This window comes from Pomacea canaliculata, linkage group LG4, assembly GCF_003073045.1.
Source record: "Pomacea canaliculata isolate SZHN2017 linkage group LG4, ASM307304v1, whole genome shotgun sequence".
In the NCBI taxonomy this organism is placed as follows: domain Eukaryota; kingdom Metazoa; phylum Mollusca; class Gastropoda; order Architaenioglossa; family Ampullariidae; genus Pomacea; species Pomacea canaliculata.
This window is the reverse complement of record NC_037593.1, coordinates 27,216,780-27,243,499: the sequence shown is the minus strand read 5'-3', so window position 1 is coordinate 27,243,499 and position 26,720 is coordinate 27,216,780. Positions and strand designations below refer to the sequence as shown.

At 36.7% G+C, this 26,720-nt stretch overlaps 2 protein-coding genes across 2 annotated transcripts; one reads left to right on the top strand and one right to left on the bottom strand.

Annotated features, from left to right (window-relative positions):
- Nucleotides 1–436: 436 nt before the first annotated feature.
- Nucleotides 437–12,474, bottom strand: LOC112561183 (ankyrin repeat domain-containing protein 27-like). Its single transcript, XM_025233496.1, is given in 20 exon segments — nucleotides 437–2,880; nucleotides 2,971–3,037; nucleotides 3,211–3,481; nucleotides 3,679–3,757; nucleotides 4,912–5,033; nucleotides 6,329–6,369; nucleotides 6,804–6,873; nucleotides 7,401–7,472; nucleotides 7,747–7,909; nucleotides 8,302–8,378; nucleotides 8,698–8,814; nucleotides 9,405–9,444; nucleotides 9,890–9,954; nucleotides 10,206–10,262; nucleotides 10,833–10,866; nucleotides 10,869–10,887; nucleotides 11,072–11,151; nucleotides 11,594–11,630; nucleotides 12,003–12,108; nucleotides 12,375–12,474. Coding segments are annotated over 20 exon segments (1,632 nt in total). The 5' UTR covers nucleotides 12,429–12,474; the 3' UTR covers nucleotides 437–2,819.
- Nucleotides 12,475–12,643: 169 nt separating this feature from the next.
- Nucleotides 12,644–26,621, top strand: LOC112561148 (E3 ubiquitin-protein ligase Bre1-like). Its single transcript, XM_025233441.1, is given in 20 exon segments — nucleotides 12,644–12,679; nucleotides 13,283–13,475; nucleotides 13,805–13,972; nucleotides 14,352–14,421; nucleotides 14,632–14,822; nucleotides 15,443–15,745; nucleotides 16,679–16,903; nucleotides 17,172–17,297; nucleotides 19,097–19,270; nucleotides 19,699–19,834; nucleotides 20,026–20,147; nucleotides 20,325–20,650; nucleotides 21,015–21,099; nucleotides 21,290–21,410; nucleotides 21,413–21,471; nucleotides 22,315–22,443; nucleotides 22,927–23,099; nucleotides 23,590–23,767; nucleotides 24,180–24,281; nucleotides 24,613–26,621. Coding segments are annotated over 19 exon segments (2,976 nt in total). The 5' UTR covers nucleotides 12,644–12,679; nucleotides 13,283–13,364; the 3' UTR covers nucleotides 24,790–26,621.
- The last annotated feature ends 99 nt before the right edge of the window (nucleotides 26,622–26,720 follow it).

Sequence of the window (26,720 nt, the reverse complement as noted above, 5' to 3'; positions counted from 1 at the left end):
GTTAATCGTTAACTGTGAGGGTAATTTCCACACATGCATTTAAAATTACACATGCAACACTGTGACATAATGCCTCTTTTTCTTTGTGCATGTTAAGATATTTGAAGTTGTCAAGAGGTAGGCACTTTGGCAATTAGCATCTTGTATTGAATTAAATCTGATCATTAAAAAACAAAGAAGGTACTTAAATTGATAGTCAGCCTCTTGAGCTGTGTGAAATACCAGAAGAAAATTGTAGTGCATACAGAATCTGGATTTTTTTTCTCTTTCATACTATGTTGCTGTAATTATAAATCCAGATTTTATTTTTATGGCTAGTTTGCTTTCTTGAGCTAAAATGTTCTTTTTCGAGAGACTGCAACCTGAATATATGCAAATATTATATCACACACTGTACTTGCTGGTGAGCAAAAATAGGGTAAATCAGAAAAACACCACAGTTTCATGGCCATAATTTATTAGTAGACAGGTTAAGTTTTTGATTAACAGTTATCAAATTTACGTTTATATATAGGCAGCCATTTTACCTTGACAGCTTACACAGTAACAACTGCCAAAAATCTTTGAGCTCCGAGGCTAATACAAAATATCTTGCTAAACTTCAATAAAAATCATGTCTTAAAGTGAACCTTGCACACACTACTGGCATAGATGTGTGATACATGGGTGATGTCACCTGCTTCTGACTAAAATATTAAGCAGAGTGAAGAAACCAAACGATATGCTCTCTGTTGAAGCTCTGTAGACCTAAGGCCCCTCCCTCTGCCCAAAAACCGACTGCTAAAACTGTCAGAATTTTGCCAGAAAATATACCTCTTGGAAGCTTACTGTCTGCAAATTTTATTTCATAATCCTGATGACACTCCTATGAAGCATACATTGCATACATGGAAAATATTAAATTTTGTAAAGAATTCATGTAATGCATGGTCCAGCAAAAGTTCCACTACAGGGCGCAGATGAGAAACATTTGACTCCAAGACTTTTTACCTTCACCTGAAAAGGAATTTATGGTTAAACAACCAGTCTTCAATAACAGAAAACATCTACAAATTTCTGTCCAAACCATACTCCAGTGATCTTGAATATTTTTTTGATGCAGATATAAATTGCCCTTGATCTCTTTGGATTTAGTCACTAACAGGCAATCTGTCCATACTGATACATTCAGCAAGTATGTGGCTCATACTGCATTCTCAACCACTGGCGTAGTGGGCATCTAAATCCTTTACTTTCTGTCATTTAATAGGACATCTTACATTTCTCTAAATCAAGTTCAACATATATGTAGATTATTTTGTGATTTGAAACATCACAAGCAGCTTCTAATGAAGAATAAAATAAAATTTTAAAAAAGGTTTGTTTCTTTGTGCAAATAAACACTAGCACAAAAAATATTGTGTAAACTTATACAATTTCTCAAAAAAGTCATCAACCTTGGCTCACAGTCTCATCAGAAAAAAGTTTGAACCAGCTGAATATTTAGCTGTACTATTGTGCCAAAACTTTTTGTTCCTTTCACCACATGCTCAATAAGTTTGTTATTTATAATAAATTACTATACATTCCATTTCTAAAAAAAATTTCTTAACATGAACTATTAGATCACACATTCATACAAGAGATTTCCAGATTTAAACACACCTTGGACACACACTATAAAATTTTACATCCAGCAGCCACAAAGACATCTTTCATGACAGTTCCACCAGTAGGTGAAGGTGGTGCATGTATCTATGTGTCAAGGCTTTTGCTGTATGACAGTCAAAATTACATCTTGTGTTTCGATAAGTGCTCTTATTTTAAAGATTTACTAGTTTAAACTTCCAACTGCAATAAATAAATAAGAACACCCAAAATATAAGGTGGGACTGGAAAAAGAACTCCACGATGAGCACCACGAGTGGGCGGCAACTGGTGTCGACAGGAAGTATTTCATCAAATATCTCTTGATTGTCTTCAACATTAAATACATCATTTCTTAACAAATTATGTAGTATAAAATGAAAAAAAGTTTTTCATTTTGCTTCTTCTCATTCTTGGTAAAATAAGCCCACTTTCAAACTAAATCAAAATTACAATGTTTCAATAAGTAAGCCATTTACAACAAAACAGTATCATTTACCAACTTCTACCAGTTACTGGCACCTACTGCAATGGCTTTAAATTATCAACTACTGAAATGCACTTAAGCACGCACACATTTGCACAAAAACATGTAAGAAGAGCCACACAACTTTTCTCTCCAACAAAACAAGTGATACAATATAGATTAACATGTAGGAATTCTGAGCTTAGTGTACTGTGAGGACCATCATACATTTCTGTCATTTATACATTTAGCTAATCACAATTACAGGCTTTTTATCCCTCCTTCCCTTCACCCATTCTCTCTCCCACACACATTTATTCTATGCAGATAGTGAAACTTGAGAATTTTAGAATAAAGAAACTTAAAGGAAATAGCAAAAGTAATCCTTCTTTTACTTTTTAATTTGTGTTCTTCTGACATACAAAAATTCCTGTCAAATGGTTATCTAATAAAAACGTATTGCTCTCTCATACAAATGCAAGCGAACATATAATTTTGTTGGTTTTTTTTAAAAAAAAGGAATTGGTGAGAAAACACCGGTGATCTATTCTACCCTTTTCTTGTCACACCTCAAAAAAAGGAAAGAGTTACAACAAAAGTATTAAATAACACTGTACAATTCAACCTTTTGTCATTTTTGTTCCTCACCCTCTTAAACCCTAAATTTCAGGGGGTAGTTTGAGAAAATAGGGCTACAATAATCTATGAAAAGCAGCAACTGTTTCATTTATGCTTGTTTGCCAAATGTCTGGTCACACAGATCATCCTGAAGGGCTGATAAGAAGTCCCTGGGGAGAAAAAAAAAACAACAGAATTTATGACTGAATGAAGCAACAACATTACACAGTTTCCAAGAAAGTATAACAAAATCCACTCACCCTAACTGCACTGGTGTCTGTGTCTGTGGTCTGCCCTCATTAACAAGGATTGGTACACTGTGTTTTCCTGTGAGAAATCAACATTAACTGCATTAACCCTTCGTGATCGTCATTTCCCTTATTCTATATATATATACACACATTTTAACAAAGTAATAATGGTGTTTTCTCAACAGAGGAAAACAACTGTAAAATGTAAAAGTAAGCTAATTATTTTAAATTTAAAAGAAAAAAGTTCACCTCCAAATATACTCTTCATCTCTGATCCCTCTTGTTCTGGTGATGAAATTGCTGATGATTCCTGCAAAACTTTAGATACACGAGATCTCTGACGATCTTGTCTACCGCTTGGTATTGTAGGTGGTGGTGTAGTTGAATGAGAGATGGTAACAGGAGAGTCTCTTTTGCTAGATAAGACGTGGCCTGGGCTAGAAATGCCATTCTTACTGCTAGCATCTCCATCTGACACTGACATGCTTTGCTTGGCCATTGTCAGTTTTTTTACTCCATTCTGCAACCATTTATTTTTGCATAAATAAACAGCAACACTTCTCAAAGAAATGTATCATTGCTAAAATACTTTTATTGCAGTAATAAACAAAAATAGAATGTGAAATACATACATTAAAATAACACACTTATATGTGTGCACACTGCCCACCTGTTACAAAAATACAGCACCAGTCTACTAAATCACCTGCTTCTTACCTGCTTCTTGCGAGAATTCTCAGAAAAGTCAGACGAAGCAATGAACTGCACTGCTGCTCTGAATGTTACCAGGCAATAACTGTAAAATAAGCAGGTGAGGATGAAGTGTTATATACAATCAATAAAAGTGAAGCACACTGTTATGGCATTACTATATTACACTAGTCTGATCCTATACTGTTTGCTCATTTGCTCCTCACTGTGAGAACAACCCATGTTGGTTTGACTAGTGTTTTCCAAGGAGCTTGTGCACTATGTGTGCTCTGGGCTGAAAAGTTCACTCTTGTGACAGCTAACAGGGGCATATTTAGAGCGTCAGCTCTCCAAATGCATGCAGGCAACAAATTATCTCCCAATCCCTGGTTATGCCAAGACAAAATCCCTGGTTTTGCCAAGACAAAGGTGAGGGCATTTTACGGAAAAATTATGTTTATACTGATTATTTCTGAAACTTTTCAAAGTCAATTAGTCTCCATATGCTCACTTCTGCTTTGAACATTTTCAGACACGAATGGCATAGGACTGTGTCCTGTCTATCCAACAGTCTTCACAGAACTCAGCAACCTGCTGAAGCTCTTTACTGAGGCAAGAGTAGGGAAAAACATACGACTGCTGACAGTGATGTATGTTAGACCACAAGAGCACATCATCAGATGACTGACACATCAACAAATGAATGCGCCTGTGAGTTTCCAGGTGAGGTGAGGTCAAAACTGCTCTAAGAAACAAAGACTCTAACTGCACTCGTAAAATAGTTTCATGGATATTCATGCACTGATGCACTGAACATGAACCTTTATGCTTGTGAATGCTCAATGTTTAATGGTTTTATGGTGTAATCTTGAAGTTTAATGTTGAGACAATTTTAGCATATTTAGCATTCAAGCACTGACAAAGCATAATTCAGCTGTGACACTTGTATATATTTAGTGTTTATTGAATTCTTTTGTGATGCTTTGCTAAAGTGTCAGGAGTTAGTAAGAGGTAAAGAATGGTCCTGTTGTTCGTTTCCCATATTGGTTGTTGTTTTGAGAAGATGAAATAAGGAGTAGCAGCCAGTAATTATTTGTTGTTAATGTACCCAATATATATTATATATAAATAAGAAAGTGTGTGTGACAGTGGGTTGCCTGAGACAAAATCTCATTTCTATATTTGTTGAACGAAAGAGCATGAATATCTCATGAATATCTACACGCACGCGCACACACACATAGAGTATCGGTAACATACCTGAGTTCATCACGGTCCTTGGTAGTGGAAGCCAGCGTGAAGTTCTCCATGTAACTGATGTTACTGTGAAGGTGTTGACAAGAGGATGGTGATTCCATGCTTGCTTGTGCAATTACACTCACCTGAAAAGCAAAAACACTCACAAAGTTTCAAAAATAAAGCAGTCAGAACCTCCTCTGATACTTAAAAAAGTAATAATCAGTTATGAAACCCACCCCTATATCCACTCAAAATAAAAACATAAAGATGCTACATGCCCTGCACGTTTAAAAACCTCCCCACCATTTCCAGATATGTTGTCTTGGTTGAGACAGGAAAATACATCTTCATCCATCTTTAGAAAATTGTAAAATCTGTAGCTCATAAAAACTGCTCCCTCACATGACCTACAGCAATCTTTACTGTGCATACTTCTCATCAGACCATGGTAGGTGCTGAAGACAATGCTGAAGGAAACTCAGATAAAATAAAACAAATTTGCAATGACATATTCGACAGCTCAGAAATGTGAAAACTTGCCAACAAACTGCATTAAAACATAGCACATAACCACATAACTAAAACTATTTTTTCATTGTCCATTGCCAAAAGGACAAATCTATGTGACATATATGAACAGATGCTACAGCACTCCATTTACCACTTGTGACTATTGTTGATTGGGTGCTCTTGTGAAAAAAAAAATGCTAAAACACACTAGCAATCTATCTTCTGTGATATTCTTTTCTGCAGAAGCATCTAGCAGTGTTCAACAATTCACAGAGCACCGATAAAAAAAAATGTATGAATCATTCGTAGATTAGTGACTCATTCTGGATGATAACAATTTGAACATATTTTGTAAATATTATTTTGGCAGATCTGCTCTTTGGATATTATGGTTTTCCAAGAAACATTTTGCAAACTACTCTATGAGCAGGCAAAACAAAAATGACTCATGCCTATTTGGTCCGTCATATGACCAAAACTATGGTATGGGTAGGAGGATTTCCAGCCTTGCTTACAGTTTTTCAATTGGACTGAGCAAGCTGGGAGTAACTACTGCCTTCATATGTTTCATCATACAATTCCTCATTCTATAGACATAATGTCTGCATGGTATGTTGTGTGCATCTGTGTATGTGTTCTTATCATTCAGAGTATTTTATTATTGTTATTTCTCTCAACTGCGAGTGGCATGCATATAATTGTATTACAATGTGTAATTTGTGTTAAGTGCATTGGGATGTTTCTAACACTCTAACACCCTCCCTTCATTCCACATACAGCTCTTCCAACAGGACTGGCATCTGCAGGCTTACTGATTCTCATTTGGCGGTTGTCCTACAGGCAAAACTTAAACACCACCTGAGTAAGAATTATTTTGTCTTGTGACATTTGATAATGGCTGTGAACTAAACAGCTTTGATTCACTCACCAGCAGGGGAATCAGATCATCAGATGTCAAGCAAGGTTCTTCTGCAAAAGAAACATTCATCTTCCTGAAAACTTACCTCGTGCACCCCTACCCACCACTGAAGCATTTTTCGCTCTCTCGTTTAAGTATGAAATCATACATTCATCAGACAACAGTTCCCTCTGAAAACCCCCATCATCAGTGTTAGCATGAGATGCTGTGTACATTGGCAGAAGTGACAATATATATTATATATTAGAGTTACAGCACTCTGTTAGTTTTCAAGGGAGTACAATCACAAGCATGCACATATAATCTCCAAATAAATCCCACCTGTGAAGTTAGGTTAAATTATTAGTTCAAGACTCTCCAGCAAATAAAGTTTTAAATTCAAAATGTATGCAAAGGAGTTCTTGCATGTTAGTAAGATAAAGCTGAATACAGGATGCAGACTGAAATGTGCAACAAAGTATCAGCTCAGAGGTATGACTCTTACCTGTTGAAATAGCCAGATGAAGTGTTTTTTTCTGGGCAACATGGTTAGTGATGCCAGCAGTGATATTGTCCTGGAAGAATATATTGCAAACAATACTCTCATGCACTACCTGTAAAGTCTTGCATGTGTCCAGAATTTGATAAACTGTGGTCTTTCCAGAAACAATATAAATTTGGATGACTGGAAGCTACTACTGGAAAATTATCAAAAGATTTTGTATTTGTTTATAAAGAATAATGGCCTGATTTTCTTTGGATTTCCTGAAACCTATTGTTATTGTAATTTAGTGAGAGTTTGTGATGACAGAAGGTTTTTTATTATATGCTGTTTATCATTATGTTCACTGTTACTGCTAAAATCACCAAGCCCTGCCCTTGGGCATAGTTAAAGATCCCCACTAACTTTCCTTTATTAAGTTAAATTTTTTCACAATTATTTGCAAATGACTTTTCAACTGATTTCTTTTCTTTTTCTTTTGTTGGTCTGCATTTCAACAGATTATCTTAAGGGTTAATAAAATGGCTTGTTTTCTCTAAGTCTTGATCTGTGTTTGAAATAATATTTCTGCTTATGTAAGAGGAGAGAAACAAAACTCACTATCACTGACTTGAGACAAGTCAGTTTCTCGAGAGGAGTGGTGAGGTTCTCAAGTTCCAGCATGGCTCTCACCTTCAGACCGGATTCATCCGATATAAAGATTACACAATGATAAATAGGCTAAGATACAAAACATGGAGAACCACCAAACTAAGAGACTAATGCAAATTAAGGACACACATGTACACGCACATGGGTGTTTTGCAATGTTTTACTGTTTTGATCAATCATTCCATAAGGGTTTATGTCTTAAGTTTTAAAAATTCAAATGTGTGTTCTTGTGAAGCAGTTTAGTGTATGCTGATTCATACATATTCACTGCTAGTCCCACTTCAAAAATACTCACAGCATTTGGTAATGGGCAGATAAAATCAGGAGACACTTTCAGATCCTGAGGTGTAACATCACACACCTGCTGGCAGATCTTGGCTGACAGATGCTTATCTTCTTCTAAATGGTGCTGGCAAAGAACTCGAAAAACCTTTTGATGGACACCTCCCATCACATAGCTGTGTCAGAAATTATTCTTACAGGTTTTGACTGACACCATGCACCAGACAGCTGTGCTGTACTCTAATCCTAAATGTGTTACATTTAGAATCCTAAATAGTGCCTAAAAACTGGCTCTGAAGAAAACACATATACATAATTAAATCTGACAGCTGGGAAACAAGTGGAACATGCATGTTTAGGGATAGGGATTTGTAAGACAACAGTTAGGGACAAATGACTTTCTTTAGCTGTAACCATTACTAGACAGGTAAGATTCACAAAAGAATGCTGCAAAGGCTGACAGAGATTTAAAATAAGAAATGTGCTGATCTGGTTTTAAACAGAAAAGAAGAGTACTGCCTCAAAAGCAATATGTGCACATGAGCTGCTTTAAAAGTACTTTCCATACCTTTCTACTGCTGCTGTCAATATATCCTTGAATTTTATGTCAGATGTAAGTTTATGATCTAATTTATGCAGACAGTCCTGTAAGATAGATAATAAAGAGAACTTCAAAAATGTTGAATTGCTGAAGATGTTTTTGAAACATCATTAACAAACAACCATAACCTCAGCATTCAATTATATTTTGAAGTGAATCAGATGATGTGAGGCATACAAACAGGCAACACATTTGTATTTTTAAAAATAGATAACAGATGTTTTCCTGTAGGAATGGTCTTAATAGCAGAAAAATAATTTCTCACCAACAGTTTGAGAATAGTACGATCAGTATAACATTGGACTATCCTTGGTTCAAATATGTTGTTCTCTTTTTTTAAAATATCAATTCAAAGTTGCATACCTTAATGCCTTCCTCACAAAGATTTGTTAACCGTGTCACAGCATCATTCAGGTAGTCAGTTAATATCATATAGTTACTGTTGAACAGCTGTATACCTTGATCTAGCTTTTCCAAAACCTGATACAAAAAATTCAGCTGTCTGAATGCTACATGTAAATAAAAGTAAATGTTGTAAACTAAATTTTATTCAAACTGCAAACATAGTGGCTAAAGACAAGCTTAAGCTTAATTCATAATGATTTCATTTTTAATGAATAAAATGTATGAGCCTTAGCTACAACAAAGCGATATCAGTAGGATAGGTTATCAAGAGATAGAAAAGGAGGGATTGGGAGTGAGAGTGAAAGTTAGTAGCAGATTGTGTTTAAAAGAAATGTTTCAGAAAAGATGTGTTTATATTAAAAGACTCAATGGTGGGTAAGCAGCGGATATAAAAGGGAATGGAGTTCTACTACACCAAAGCCAACAAAATGGTGATGCTTTGTTATTGTTTGGGTGACAGGAGCAGAATGCATGCACTGGTCAGTCAAAGAGCAATTGGGTAGGATATAAGGAAAAGAAGTTTAGAAAAATAGGCAGGACAAGTATCTTCGAAGAATAGCTGCTAAAAAACTATACACAAGGGTTTCTTAAACCTACTGTCAGTCAAATGGAATCAACGAAATATTCTATGCTAGTTTTATTATAAATTATCAGATTAAGTATACCTTTGTGCATTGTGGAAGAGATTGAAGGAATTCTTTAAATCTGGAAAAGAAGGTAGAAATTTTTATCTTGGAAAATAGCTTAATTCAATGACAGTGTCAAAACATACAAAAACGCACTCAGGTCTAAGCAAGGAAATATGCCTACGTCAAATGAGGGAGAAAGGGAGAAATTGGTATTTTACACCATAAGCAGCTAAGGCTATATCATGGCAAGGCAGCCAGCCCGGTAAACAGAGAAACAACAGCATGCTGGACCAGAGCTTAACTCAGGACAGCCAATGCTCACTATCGGCGACAGCTGCTAACCATTGTAAAATAAGCATAAAAGCTTGTAGTATGGACTTGCACTATACATACAACATGAAGTCAGACACATGTACTCTTTTAACTGTCATAATCTGTAGTACTTTTAATCCAATACTGCTATAAGTGGATTTTCAAAACTGACCATCATACACACATATCAAGGGACAATGTTAACTTACTCTGTCAGCGAGGCATGTGAGGGGAGAAGTTTATGATAATCTTTCCCTTCCTGGCTACATTGCTTCTGTTAGGATATACAAACCACGTAAAACATAAGATCATATATTAACATATAAAATATAATATATAGAATTTTATTGCTGTTTGATTCTGTTACCATAGAATTTTTCTCCTTTACATCAGTAATTCAACACGTAAATCCTGAGTAACCTATGGGTACAAGCATCTCGGTTATATGCAAAGGGAGTGGTCACCAGGTCACCAAACCAACAATAAAATATGCAAGAAATTCCATCTGTTTACTTTATTTCTTACCTTAAACTTTGGGTCCAGTGGCTGCTCTAGAATAAAAATCTTGTGCTGTTTATACTCCTAGAAATAGCAACAAAGAATTTGCAAGAAAGATATCATGTCAGAAAAGCCAGACAATTTTCTAAGATTCAATTGAAAAAACTTCTAGTATTTTTAGTTTTGAGGCTTGGGAAGGGCTGCTCAGGAGAGAACAGCATTCTGTTCCTGACAACTCCATATCAACTGATCTCTACCCAGCCCTTCATGGGTTCAATAGCAGAACATGAACTTGCAAAAAATTTGATAGTAAATACAGACCACATTCATTTACCTTTTATGCCTTCCTTTCTTTTGTTTTGACATCAAAAAGTGTATTTTTTCTGGATCTTCAATGCATTAACTTTTGGCCATGCTTAAATATAATTATGTGTTGAGGCTTGTATAGAAATAGGTCATAGTTCTTTTCTGGGGTATTGTCACTATATTTTACAACAAGAATTTTCTATTAAAAGAAAACTGATTAATTTGTTTGGAAATTTATTCTACAACATTTCTTGTTTAGTTGCTTTCATTATAGTACATTGTAAGGCAAAATATAAAGGTAAACGCTTGAATTTCTTCAAAGAGATACGATCTTTATAGGATACTTACTTTGTTGTAAGCCAGCTCCTCACTGATAATCTTTACCTCTGTTGAGTATTAAAACCTGTATTTCAAAACGCAAAAAAAAAAACCCACTTGAATCATAAGCAAATAGTTTCTCACAGCCGAAAGAAAAAGAACAAAGACCACGTTCAAGAGTTGATCACACTATTGTGATTTGATATCAAGTGATTAATTCAGGCAGCAGAGTACTTATTTATGCAGACAGATTTTCGATCTCAACATACCTTTGGAAGTGATGAGATATTGTCCGCTGTCATCCACTATCACCAACCTTTTGTGAGAAGAGTGACTTGTCAGAAGCTGGCTATAAGACACAGTGAAATTTAATACTTCACACTTTTTCTCCTGTTTGTTATGCATAAGCATATGACAACAGATTTCAGAACGGGTAGATTTACAAACCAGAAAACAAGCTTAGCATCAAGAGTTTATAGGACAATAGGTTCATTTTGCCTTCAATATATGATGCATCTCAATCTGTGACTAAACAAGAAAGTTTTTAAAAGTTTATTTCCGAGACTGCTAACAGTAACACAACATGTTCATACTGTCATCATGCATTAATCCAAACGATAAACACAAGTACTCCAACTATTAACAACTTTACTGTTTTGGAGGATGGCTCTTTTTTGTTTCGCTTTGTCTTTTGAAAAAAAATTAACCTCTTAAAGAAGTGATAAACAGTCTGCTCCACTTTGATGAAAAAAAAAAAAAAGTGGGAAAATGTATAACAGCAATCAACTCACCCTTTAAAATATGGTGAAGGCTGTAGAATATGAGTTTCTGCAAATATAAGCAGACTTATGAACTGAGAGAACACACAACTGACATAACAGAGTGATTTTAAATTTTGTATTACAAATTATTTTAAACATTAAACTTGATCTATTACCGTTCTTTTAAGAATCACACTGAAAGTTAATGATACTTGTTGCTTGAACATTTGTAATAATAATAATAAGCCTACATTTGCCATCAAAGGCAAGTTAATGTACCCCAAAAAGCTTCAGGTGAGAGCATTGAGACTTACTTTTTTCTTGAGTGTAAAGGTTTAGGCTTTTTTTTATAGTTTAACAAGCACACTTAATTGCTTAGTGTCTCTCTCCACCCCTCAGACACACATATAGATATAATCTGTAGTGACACATATCTTACTTGCAAAATCAAGGTTTATGTCTGAATCCTGTATTGTTGATGCCTGGGGGATGCAGATAGTGTAGCACTTTGCTTGCGCTTTTTCATACAGGCTTAAGAAGTATGTCTTTTAAAAGTAAACAGACAAAAAAGTGAATCAAGGGAATGAAAATCTTGAAAAACCTGTGGCTATATATTTAACGTTTAGAACGGTTAAAACGGCCTTTAAAATTTAAATATTGTTTACGCCATGCAAGGCATCGCAAATCCTACTTTCAATATGACAATAGACTTAAATGACAGGACTCTTACTTCTTTATCGTGAAGTTTAAACTTAACAAAAGCATAAAATATTTGTTATCTAACGAAGTTTAATTCAAGTTAAAACAGTACCTGTAAAGCTCGAAAAAAAGGATTTATGTCTAGCTCATCGACATCACATGCCATGGTCAAAAATTTCTTGTTGACATACCCCCGGAAGTACTATAATCTCACAAAGAAATACTTTAAAACATGAAAAGTAATAAATAATAAAGATATTAAGGTAAAATATGAATGAATAAATAAACAAATTACACAAATAAATGATTGAACTATATAATTTGACTTTTAATTTGTATTAGTGGCTACCGGATGGTCCTAGGTTAAGATGAAAACAGTTTCGAGAGAGTATGAAAGATGGCGGATTATTGCGGGAGGTCTGCAAACTGCTTCCTAAAATTTGGCCATTATCCTTTTCTTTTTTTCTACTTTTTTATTTTATGACCCAGTAGTTTTGTATCTGGTCATGATTCAACCTATGACATACCTTAACTGAAAAATGCAATGCAAGAAACAAAGATAATTTGCAAAATTATAGACCATAGTGTCAAGGAATAATAATATTTGAGATAATATATCGTTTTAAGTTGATATCAAGTCAAATGACGAACATTTCTTTTGTAATTGCAAACTAATCTGCAAATAGCTACCTATGAAAAATACTTACCTAAGGATATAAATAATTAAAATATCAAAGAGCATGCTTGATGAAACAAAGAAGTGCCATATATGTTTGTACTGTTGACAACTGTGATATCGTATGTTTCGTGTCTTAAAGGATTTGTAAAAATAGTTTCTGCAGTAGTAACATAATCACACTTCCTGCTCTGCTCTCTGCTTAGTTCCTCATCGTCATCCTTCACTTAGTTCATGTTTGCCATGGTGTCATCTGTTTTCTGGCACTTGTGTATAAAACTGCCTCCAGTTGCCATTTATTCTTATCAGCCCCTCAACCTCCTTAAAACGTATTTGTTTTACAGAACCTAGCGGAGCTGAACATCTTTATGATAGAAGAATAGTGTGCTTTTGTGCCTGACTGCATGCACACGTCCTTGCATCACCATGGCAACAAAGCGACCAGCAGATGAATCTCCTGCTTCCTCTAGTCAACCTCCTGCAAAGAAGCCCATGACACATTTTGAACATTTTAAACTAGGTTCTATCTATTCTTTGGTAAGTGTCTAAAAAGAGTAACTTAAAAAAACATATCTTATGCTTTCAATGGTAGAAAGAAACATCGTGATAGATCATAAAGATCAAATCAGAGTAACATCTGTTGGATCCCAGTGAGAATGTTGGCCTCTGATAACCTGTAACTATGCCATTTAACATTGCTACTGAAGAAATTTTGTATGACGTCTGCCAAAAAAAGCAAAAAAAAAGCAGAAAGCTAGTTTTGCTGAGTATCAATCTTTGCTGTGATTAGGTGGTGTAAAATCAGTAAAGCTGTTATTGGCTAAGACAGAATCAGTGAGACTATAACGAAAAACACGACCTTGCAGGAGGAGCTTGATATGAAGGTCTTGGTGTTCCAAAATAAGAAGTTTAGTGAACGGATTGAACAGCGGAAGAAGGTTGAGAATGAACTTCGTAAACGCATTGAACAGCTAGAGAACCGGCAGCGTACGGATGATGCTGTTCTTATGATTGTCAACAGATACTGGAATCAGGTATGTAGGAATTATTGCATGCACTTTCATGTACATAAGAGCTCATGCATGCACACACACAGATTCTTTCACATTTACAGATTCTCTCATGGGTCTGAAAGCATCTTTAAGTAGACATACATTAAATGTTATGAATACTTCAAATGTATATGCATATATATATATAGTAGTGCACACTTGCAGTCACCCAGACACACATGCATGCTTGCTATGGGTACACATATGGTGCTCACCTTTAACATATCTGCATAAGATTTTTTAAGGGATTGGCATTGGTCATCAAAAATATGAATGTGATTGTAATCATAAATGTTTTGCTGTTATCTTGTTAAATCTAAGAAGTTTATTTTTCACATTTTCTGCATCTGGTATTCTGTAGCTGGATGAGGACGTTCGAGTTTTGCTTCAGCGTTTCGATGCCGAAACAGCAGATGAAAATGAAAATAAGAGTAAGTTGATATTGGTTGTCCATGATAGTTTTCCCCTTGTTGCAAATGCCTGTGCAACCATCCTTAATGAAAAAAAAGAAGAAGAAGAGAATAATTCATAGGAAGTTTTTGTTCAGAAGTACTGCCATGAGGTGTTTATGAATTTTTGTCAGACCTGATTTGGCAGTGGGATGATATATACTAAACAGAATTTGTGTTACTTATATGAAGATGAAAGCAACGAGACAACATCATTTTTAACGATGCTGTCAACATGGGACAAGCAGGAACTTGAGCAGCGTTTGGGACAGCGGGTGGAATTTTCTAAACGTGCTATTGGCAAGCTGCTACAAGCATTTGATCGCCTTCTGCAGCGCAATGAGAAAATGCATCAAGCAGTCACTGACAAGGCGACACGAGAGGTAAGATGAGCGTCTGAGCTAGAAGCTGAAAACTATGAAATGTTTGGCATGGGTAGTGTGATGAACAAGTGTTGCATAGGGCATAGTGACAGCTGTAAAATAGCTGCTCAGGCCTGAATAACAAGAAAACAAGGGATGTAGCAAACACTTAAACAGTGAGCAATAAATTGTTTGGTGTCCAAAAAAAAGGCTTCTTATGAACATTCTCTTTCCCCCCCCCCCCCCAATTTCTGCTGTTTCAAATACAGTTTCAAGCATAGCTTTATGGGCTTAGAATTTATTTCAGAACCAGGAATATTTATGTGCTGTTTTTACTATTCTCAGTGATTTACATAACATGATAGCTCGAACATACTAAAATTTGTATGGTTATTACTAAACTTGTAGCCTTAGAAAATTCACCTAATCTGTAATTAAGAGTACTAGCATAATGTATTAAAGTTGGCAGTGATTATTTCCGTATAAGTGAGCAATAATATGTAAGCTATGATGGAGTTGGCGTGCAGATTGAGAGAAACTTGGAAAAAACTTGTTTTTAGCTGGGTATGTCCTTGTCATAGGCATGTGAAAAAGAGAGAAACAACCAGAAATGGTGGTGAGTACAATTTACTTTTTCTTAGGCTCAGGAACTACTGGATGCATCAGTCAAACCAGCTGATGGGGAATCTGCTACCAATGGTGAAGGAGAGGGAGAGACAACTAAAAAACAGGAAGGAGAAACAGAAGCAGAAACAAAGGAAGAAAGGGAGAAAGAGGAGGACGACAGCGAAAAAAAGAAAGAGAAGGAAAGTGATGGGGAGGAAACCAAAGAGAATTTAGCAGAGCTTGTGAAAGGGGAGATGAGTGACCTGCGGCAGGAAAATCGCCGGATGCACAACCTCGTCACTCAGCTGCATCGGCGCCACCATGAACACACTCTCATGGTATGGGCAGCAACCTTCTAGTTTTATGCTGCAAGCTTGTATCCAGGTCATGAAAATAGTGGAGGGTGGGAATTGATAAAGAATGTGGTATTGTGCACTCCACTCCATTAAGAAGAGTTTGTTTCAGATATAAATTTGTGCTGAATTTGCTGTCGCTATCATGACCAAAATTGACATGCCACCTTATATTAATTACACACTGGCACAACAATCATCCACATTGTACAACAGAGTCTTCAGGTTCATTGTGTCAAAGCATGTGGATATCCAAATCTTTGTATCCAAATTGATTGAAATGGGTCCAGACATTAATAGATGAAACACATTTATACAGGCTTTCCCATCAATAATATGCAAGGGGTTTCCAAGCCTTTAGTTAAAAGTGTAGGGGTTTTTAGACCGTTTGGGTTTTAACCCCTCCTTCCTCTTCTGCTAATAAAAATATTTGTTGGTCTTACTAACCGGATGACCAAAAAAAAAAACCAATATACATGAATTAATATTTTCATTACTTTTATCCCTAATGTTTTATGCATATAAAAAAGTCATTAAAGCTTGATAACAAGTAATGTAAAGATATCACCTTTCATGTCTGGCTTATTACAAAATGTCTTTCGCATTGAGATCTCTCTGACTCCTACACAAAATCATTTACATTTTAGACACACCCACCCCCCCCCCCCCCCCGAGGCTTTTTTTTTTTTTTTTTTTTTTTTGCATGATTAGACGCTGTCTTAAGTGTTTTACACACATTTCTATGGGAAGCCCTGACTTATATCCCATGTGGTTACAAGCAGTGCGCATGAAATAAGATGACGTAGACATTTTATATCATGGAAGATTAGAGTATAAACTTAAAAAAAGAAAAAAAAAGATTTTTACAGGGTTATAGCTTGCTCTCACATTGCTCCGTCGATCTTTTCCTTTCTGTAGATCTCTGAGCTGCAGGACAAGGTGACTGTAGCAGAGACGGAGAGTGCAGAGCTGAAGAACAAAGTGGAGGACATGGAATATGAAGCAGAAAAGGCTGAACAAAAGATTGACCGTTTAGAGCGGACTTTGACAGAGACCAACAACAAACTGCAATATTACACAGACACTGGTGCAACAATCACTTTAGAAGGGGGCAAGACTGTTGGAGGACTGTCACGGGCCAGAGTAAGTAGTTACCTTAGCTGAAGGAGAAAAAAGTGATTTGTTTAACAAAGTAATAAGCTAACATTTCAAGAAAAAAAGACATTAGTATTTTTAGCAAACCCATCTAAAGCTCTGTGGTCTTATCTTATTTGGTATATTTAAGGGCTTGTTGAAGGTGAAAAAAGTATGGAAGATATGTCAACATGTTCATGAATTAGCTTGTTGAAGAAATATTGATATGTTACTGGGTTACTGACAAGTGTGTTTTGAGGACTGTCATGCATTGCAGCTAGATGAAATCCTGTCCGATCTGGAGGAGCACAAGGAGCTGTCGTCCAACCGCCTCATGGAACTTGAGAAACTCACAGCAGAACACCAGGAGGCACTGAAGGAGATTGAGAAGCTGAAGATGGACGTAAGTCTATGTAACAAACAAGTTGCATTTTTGCCCATAGACGACCCATTCCTGGCCTTTTTATGCTGTATCTGTAACAAGGTGGTATGTAATACATCCATTTCTAAGGAGATGAACATGTAGAGAACTTTTTGGCTTTAATCTGCATTATTGTGACATTTGCAGCTGTTGAAATGCTCTTGCCCCTCCCCCCTGCGTTCTTATAATATTGTGCTCTCAGGATGTGGTGGTCACTTTATTACATAGACATCTTGTCATGCTTAGGCTCATGCTTTGAGAGAACTTTTGGACAGTCTTATGGTTTTGTGAATTTACAGCTATTGTGGACAACTTTTCAAAAAACATATACATAAGGTGTCCGGTCACTTAATCCCCAGACACTTCATCCCCGACACTTCACCCCGACACTTCATCCCCGAGAACATTTAATCCCCAGACACTATCCCAGACACTTCATCCCGACACTCATCCCCGACTTCATCCCCGAGACATTAATCCCCGACACTTCCTCTTCAGGACAAATCAAGAGCAAACCTATAATAGATGTTGGGTGCAGTTAGACAGTGCCTAATGCAGCTCCAGAGACTATAGTGACTTTGAGAAAGCTGCGATGACCGCTTTTAGAGCGAAGTTTCAGTCATGTTAAAGTAACGGGCTGTTACTTTCACTTAAGTCAAGCGGTATTACGCAAGTCTCTGAACTGGGATGAGAAGTGACTATGACGAAGACGACGAGTTACGTGGAATGGTCAGATGTCTCCCAGCACTGGCCTATGTACGTGAGGAAGACATCGTCGATTCCTTCGAATTCCTTGATGGTCTACGTAAGGATTGTCAGCTACAAAGGCGTCTGTTCTACAATCATGCGCCGGCACAGAGAAACGTCCAAAGAAGAAATACGCTGAGTTAGCCAGGAGAATTAGCAACATTGTTGAGAGATATGAGTCAATGGATCGTCTTCTGTACTCCGATCATTAGCTTACCTTTCATATTGATTAACAGCAATTACCTCGCGAACACTCAAGAACAATTTTCATATCATATTGTTGAAGTTACATTTACTTGCTTATATGAATTTTAACTAATGTTGTAGATGTTCAAATGACGTTGAAGTTAATAGCATGATTTGAATTTGAATTATTTGAATTTCAATTAAGTATGATTATTAATAAATTTCAATAAATTTTTCGCTGACTTCATAATTTTTATAGTTAAGAATTTAGTTTAGGATGAAGTGTCTGGGGATGAAGTGCTTAGGGATTAAATGTCTCGGGGATGAAGTGTCGGGGATGAAGTGTCGGGGATGAAGTGTCTGGGGATTAAGTGACTGGGAACCATACATAAGGTACAGTTGCTACAAATGTTCCTAAACTTTGTTACACAAACGTGTCTTGATGCCACATGTCTTGCAAGAATAGAAATGGTGTTATGAAGTACAATGTGTTCCAAGATTTACACCTCTCAACCTACAATAAAGTCAACCATTGGTGACTCACCGTTTTAAAGAGTATTTTTAAACATTGAAGTGATGTGATTTTTAAGAAATATAGTTTTTTGTTTCCTTATACTTAATTCAAATGAAAGATGGTAACTGTATGGAATGGAGAGCTTGTGTCATGAACATGGGTCATGAGACAATTTAAAAAAAAAAAAATTACACTATGTACAAACAAAAATAGGCAATGAAATAATTTATTAAAATGTAAATTAAACTTCAAATATTACTATTATATTGTCATATATGGTTGTTGGAGTACACATTCATGTCACATTGAGAAAATGGCAACCGTCTGTACACAGCTTCAACATTTACCTGAAAGTGTTATTCTGGAGACAACAGAGTACAAGTGCCTACAGTCCCAATTCTCTGTGCTGTACAATGAGAGCATGCTTATACGCAACCAACTGGAGGAGGCCCGAAATCAACTGCAGCTGAACAAGAACACACACCTTCGACAGATCGAACAAATGGAGGTTTGAACTCTTATTTTCCTTTCAGTGTGCTTGAATTTACAACTGTGCTTAACTCCATTTTAAATTCAGATTTTTTTAAAACTGCAGTGTAACATGTAGTTTGGGTTCACATCTTGTCAGTCCTTTCTCTGCATATGGCAGATATTTACAGGGCCAGCAGCTTTGCTGTAACTCAGCATTAAATTCCAGTTTAAAAATTGGTATCACCACAGGTTCAAAATGATACTTCATTTGGTTATCTAGAAAATATGGCCTATCAGTTGCTGGGGTTTTTTGTTTGTTTTTGGTAGGTTTTTTTTTTTTTGTAAAATAATAAGGACCACCAGTTTCATCTCATCTCACATGGTGACCTAGGTGTTACAAATTTAGGGAAATGAAACGATCACAAATTTGGGGGAATGAAACAATCTTTTTTATCTTGTGAACAGATTGATGAGTTGGAAGGACAGAAACGTTTGCGTACTGAGATGATTCAGGCTGAAGACAATCTGGCCCAAATGCGCAAGGAATATGAAATGCTACGCATTGATTTTGAACAAGCCATGGCCGCCAATGACCAGAATGGTAAGTCGGTGCCATAATTGAGAGATTTTAATTTGTTGCTGGAGAGAAGCAGATTTTGTTGGATTTTGTTTTCTTGACATTGACACAATCTCTGTTTTCTGAAATGATATTTGGAAATGAAATTGTCTGGGGTTAGCCCTTTCCTACTGAGTCAAGCATTTATGATGACATTAACTGTTTGTCTTCACCAGTTACTATTAACCGTGAAATGAGGAACCTTATTCAAAGTCTTCAAAACCACAACCAACAATTACGAGTGGAGTCGCAGAGATACAAGCGAAGACTACGAGAGACACAAGCAGAAATGGCTAAAGTAAGACTGACTGTGTATGAGCATCTGAAGGTAGTTTTGGATGGGGACATGTTCACGAATTGCTGTTATTTAGCACCCTGTCAAAAAAGATAGGATAGAGTTTTTTTTAGCTTCATCTTTTTTTAGCTATTTCTACTTGTGCCTTGAATGTTCAAGTTAATTTCTTTCTGATAATAGCTACGTCAGGAGTGTGGTGCCTCTGGCTCGGTCCTACCTGGCATGCCAGGCACCCTCGGTGCTTCGACTGGGGGTAGCACAGGAGTGTCGGGTGACAATGGCAACAGTCCCGACACCAAGGACAGCCTTACCACTATTAAGGAGGAGCCTCACGACCCATCTACTTCTGGCCTAGTCTTGTCGCCACAAGGAGTGAAGAAAGAGGACCCAGATGGTGTGCCAACAATCAAAAAAGAGGAGGAAGATGATGGAGAAGGCAAAGGGGGACAATCGCGTAGCACAGGCGGAGAATCAGAGGCGATCAAAGAGCTGCGTGCACAACTCAAGTGAGTATTCAGGCATTCGTTGGCTTAGGCTTCCCTCCCACTCCCAATCCAGTGTTTTGTAAGGTGTTGGAAAAATCTGTACTCAGTAGCAGGCCCTGAATATTTCAAAGGTTTTGTGTTTTTCATGCTGGCTAGCAAACTTGTTGTAAGTACATGAAAAGCTTCACAGTTTTATTCATCAAACATGATGTTGCTGATGTTTTGGCTTTGGGGGTTTGTTTATTTGGGGGGGGTGCCCTTTTTTTTCCACCCCTCTTGGTCTGAAGGAGAGAAGCAGGATTGAAAAAGAGACACGATTTGCTGGCTTAGACTGAAAAGGGGGATTCTGTACATGGAATATTATTTCATTTTTCTTCTTTTCCAGAAAATCTCAGGATGGGGCCAGGGAACTGAAGCTACTGTTAGACATGTATAAAAGTGCCCCAAAGGAACAGCGAGACAAGGTTCAGGTGAGAACTTAACTGCATTTAGCAAAAACTCAAAAAATTCTTTTTGCCATCATTATAATTTTGTCTTTTGTGCTATGTAGTTTTGTGGAAGAGCAGTTCAGCTTGATTTCGGGTTAAACACTTTTGGTGCAAAGATGAAAATTATAAACTATGTTGTTTTGTTCTAGATGTTTGTTCTGTTTGTCTGCAGCTGATGACATGTGAAAAGAAGGCACGTCTTGAGCTGGAAGAAGTTAAACAACAATTAAAGAAAATGCAGGAGGCTGAACGACGAGATAGGCGGAAACTTGCTGAAGATGAGGCGTTGAAAAAATCAAGAAAATGGAGGAGTCAATAACAGAGCTTCAAAAGAATCTGACAGCACAGAAGCAGGTGAGCTGTCACTAAAGTATTTCTTCTTCCATGTTGCTAGTTACTTGTCTTAGAGATATCCTGTTTCCTAGTACTAGTTGATCATGTCTTTGATCAAGCGTACTGTGGTAGACAAAGATGCTCTCTTAAAATGCACTATATGTATTTTTTAAATGTGATTTCTGCAAAACTCACAATAGAGCACAAATGTGTGCAAGAATTTTCTACAAAAGTGCAATCAACTGATGTGTGCTGGTAAATAAAGAGTAGCATGAACCAGTGATTTTGACATTTCACACTGAGATAAGACCTATATCACTAGAAAGTGAGTTGTCTGAAAATTATCAATTTTCAAAATCAGGCCAAAATTTGGATTTTTAAAATTTAAAGAATACTTAATTTTTGTGTATTTCTGCAGAAAGTCGTAATATAGGGTAAATGGTCTGCCAACAGCAGTCAGGCAGCATTTTAACACCTGACTTCTGCAAAAGGAAGTTGTAATAGAGACACAAAGAGGAAACAAGGAACAATAAAATAGATGACATTTGTAGGTGAAATACATGGTGAAAATTTGTTGGGTCACATCTATAGGAGATTTGTGATAGGGAAGGTCTAAATAATGGAGGTTTTTGTAAGCCTGCTAACTAAATGAAACACAATAAATTTCACATGTTTGAGAGCTTGCACAATGTCATTATATTTAAGTGGAAATGGTTGATAAGGATTTTGCATCATCACTATTTTATCTTTAGAAACTTTCAGTTCTCACCAGCTCCCTTTTGAGTTGAGACAGACTCCTTTGCAACTAATGTTGACTTTCTGAATTTTGTGACTGATTTGTTGTGTGACAACTATGGCTGGCAGCGGGAGGAAGCCTTGCTGAATGACCTTGAGGTGACGGGCCAGGCATTTGAAGACATGCAGGAGCAGAACTTGCGACTGCTGCAGCAGCTACGAGAAAAGGATGATGCCAACTTCAAACTTATGTCCGAGGTAAATAGTCTCTTATCAGTCAAACATTTATCATCTGCTGCACTGGTACACTTGTTTCACTGTCCTCAAGTCTTTGGTTTAGACATCTTTCACAACTTTATAAAGGTGGATGTAACAATTTTGGGCATAACAAGAATTTTAATGAGATTCTAAAAGCACTATTTTTTCCTAATTTATCAATTTTGACACATTCATCACATCAGACAAACTTCAAAAACTCCCTGACATTTGACTATTCTTTTTTTCATTTAACTGTGAGCTTTTTTATAGACATAAAATACTCCTCATAAATTATTGACTATTGAGAATAAGAAATAGGGAAATGTGGAAGGGTAAGATAAAGAGGTACATGAAATTTGATTTATGGGTTCCATGTGCAAGCTTGTCTTTTTATTTTACTGCATGACCTGCAGCGGGTCCTCCTGTGTTCTGCTGTTATCCATAATGGATCCAGCCCATTGTCTTTTTCTCTTTTACCGACAGCGGATCAAGTCCAATCAAATTCAAAAGCTGCTTAAAGAGGAGAAGGAGGTTCTAGACGAACAAGGTCTCACCCTGCAGTCACAAGTGAAGGCACAAAACCAGGTGGTGCGCAGTTTGGAGGATAAAGAAAGAATCCTACAGAACAGTCTGGCCATCATAGAGAAGGAGCAGAGGTGACAGGTCTCATTTTTGTGTTGGGTTGTGGGCGAGGGGAAACCTTTTAATGTTTACTGGCTAGTTTAGCAGATGCTGATTACACTGAAGAAAACAAAGGAGATGCTTTTGTTCAATATTGATCTGTGATAACTACAGAAGGACAATCCAGTGAAAAGTCCATTAATGTCGTAGAATATAATCAAGTACACACTTGAATCTTGACTATATGATGGTATATAAATGTATGGTTTCTGAAACTGCAGTTACAGACATCAGAAATTGTGTTTTGATAATCAGCAAAACAGAAGAGAGACTGAAACAGGACCATGACATAGCATAAGTCACAGCATATAACAGCTTAGACCAACTCATCTTAACATGCTGCAATATTGTGGGCAAGACATGTTGCACAGTTAACTTTGTTTTCTTTAAGTGAATCACAGATTCCATGCTAAGTGTATGTTGAAAAATATTACTACATTCAGCAATCTTGGCATTGTGACACAGCCTCACTCAGCAAGCCCTGGAGCTTCACAAGCGTAAAGCAGTGGAGAGCTCACAGACAGCAGCTGACTTGAAGTTGCACCTGGACAAGTACCAGGCACAGCTGAAAGAGGCGCAGATTGCCGTAGCAGAGAAGACAGGGGCCTTGGACCAAGAGGTGTTCAAGTACAAGCGTGTTCAGGTCAGCAAGATGTTTTTATCAACACACACATTTGCTGTGTGGTGTAACCATTCTTGCGCCTATTTGACCTGTCTCTGACTATGTTTTACACTTGCTAAAATCCATAATTTGTACACTAAAATAAAAATGATCAATCCATAATGATGTGTAACTCTACAGACCTTGAGCTTCACATTTATAAGTTTATTTACAAATGGCTCATGAAGGATAAAGTTTTGGACAGTCTGTTGCATCCTTCTATTTCCTTGCAATTTGCAATAAAGGGGTGTGTTAAGAGGAATTTGTATAAAGAAGGTTGGTTTTTGCATATTTAGATCTATAATTGTTTTTCTCAAATGAGCGAATATTGTACACTTTGAATTGCATTGTCAGTGTCAAGTTATATTTATTTTCTGCTGTCTTACTTTTGCAGGAGGAGGTGGCCAAGTTGCAGAGAAAGCTTGAACGCAGCAAAAAAATTGAGGCAGCAGGTGCTGCTGATGAGGTCCTACTGGAGGAGATCAAAGAGTACAAGGTGAGTAGCGGCCATATGATGTTAAGGAGACACTGTACCTGTAGTGTTTTATGAACCACCATCTTGCTCACCTTAGCTGTACATATAATAAGTTTTATGAACCACCATGTTGTTCACCTTAGCTGTAAGTGTAATGAGTTTTATGAACCACCAAGTTGTTCACTCTAAGCTGGCTTTTTTTATGGCACCATCAGATACAGGAAACACAGTTGTGCCAAATTCTTGTAGCCTATTGAACAGATTGTATTTCCCATTAAATAGTCTTTGAAAAATAGAAGTTTCAATTCACTGATCTGTAATATTAAAATTTTTTTTTTTTTTTTTTTTGCAGGAACAGTTAACGTGTCCATCATGCAAGGTTAACAGAAAAGATGCTGTACTTGTCAAATGTTTCCATGTCTTTTGTCTGGAATGCCTGCGGACCCGCTACGACACACGCCAGCGCAAGTGCCCCAAGTGCAATGCTGGTTTTGGTGCTAACGATTTCCACCGCCTGTACTTAACATGAACTCCTGTGCCAAAAACTGTATCAACCCCAGGACCTTCTGCAATCCTGGTTAGCATGGCGAAGGTTCTGTTAGTTTTGCAACTGCTGTATGCAGGAGTAAATCAGACAAAATTCAGTTGGAACTCATACTTATGTGACCAGGAGAGAGGCTTGATTAAGCTTATCATTTTGGTCTGGTGAGAGCAGTCTTCATGGAGTGCATAACAGTGTTGCTGCTTTATGCTGCCAGACTGAAAACAATAGTTTCAGAACCCAGAACCCTCATGGGGTTGTTTGGCCCGAAGGACCCACAGTTATCAAGCTGATGTTTTTCAATGTGGAGAGGACTCACACAATTATAGTTCCTTTGATGACATAAAGGACTTTGGAAGATGGAAAGGGAAGTAATTTTTGTTGTGGACACGTTTTGAACTGAAAGCATGTTTATTGAAGATGACAAACATCTTAAAATTATCTGGAATATTGTTACTTATGTTGAGGTATTGCTCACTTGAAGTGATATTTTTTTTCAGCAGGTTAGTCCTTCCTGAAGGATATTGGAGATTTGACCAGTTAGCTTCTTGTTCAGATTTTAATTTAAATGCAAGAATTTCTGTCTTTCCCATTTCTTGTTCCATTTTCTCATTTCCTAAGAATGCCTTTTTCTCGTTTTTCACTGTTATGTGCAGCAGACCTTAAAAAAGAAATTGTGAAACATATCTGGATACAGATGTTTGATGAACATTAATGCTGTATCTGAATATTAGGGCAGGGTTGGTCAGGATTTGTCACCTTTGGACCATCTTTAAATTATTCCACGATTGACTATTATTGTTATAGTCATATGGATGGGTGTGGTTTGTATCTGAATAGATACTGGCTTTTAGAAAGGTTTAGATGTATTCTTTGTTTGAATGAAACTCTTCTTTCTGTCTTCCCCTGTAGGTAAACATCTCTTTATTTACTAAGATAGGCATGCTATAAAGCATTTCTTTTTTTCTTGGCTTTGTTATATATGTGGTTGTACCATCAGTTACATTCATTGCATTATACCCTGGATTGATGAGAAGTAAGTTTTGTTAAACATAAACTGGACCTTGGGAGGGGTAAAGGCCGCCATTAATTTCAGGTGTTCTTTGGGTTTGAAATGGTAATTTCTGTTTTAACAATTTTTTTTCAGGCTGTAGTATGCAAGTTATTTTCATGTACTAAACATGGAAGGAGCTAACAACATGTAGAGGTAAAAGCGGCAGATTGCCTTTTAAACTGAGATTCTTATTTGAATGATGAAATTTACAGATGTTTGGTGTTACTTTCCTCTGTTGGAACTTGGTTTATACCTATAATTGTTGATGAAAAGTTAAGAAATGCTTAGTATTCTTTTTTTTTTTCCATTTGATGGTTTAAGAAATGTTCTTTTGAGTCTGAAAGAGAAGATAGTACTTGCATTACAGATATCTGTGCTTGAGTCATGTGCTGATCACAGGAGATTCAGACTGGAATTCCTTTGTAGTTGTGTGTTATGAATACGGCATGATGAGCATCAATATTGTACAAGCTGCCTGTTAAGGTTTGTCTATATTGTCAGGAAAAAGTTTTAGCACATTGTCATATGAAGTATGAAAGTATAAAGTATGAAACTTTATTGTAGGTATACAGTATAATAATGTTATTTAAATGAATTGTGTTATGGGCACTTATGTGTGATGGCAGGTGTTATCAGTGTCTTGAAGAGGAAGTGACAGGTGAATGAGGTTTGTTATGCATGGTATACTGAAACTTAGTGGGAGAAACTTCCACACAGTAAACTGTCTGTCTGAAGATGAAATTAAAACAAAAGAAAGACATGCTGACTGCCATGGATTGACTACTGTGTTGGATGGATATCTTATTACTTTTAAACACAGATTTTTTTATTATTTTTTTAAATCGCCAAAGCTTCGATTGAGGGC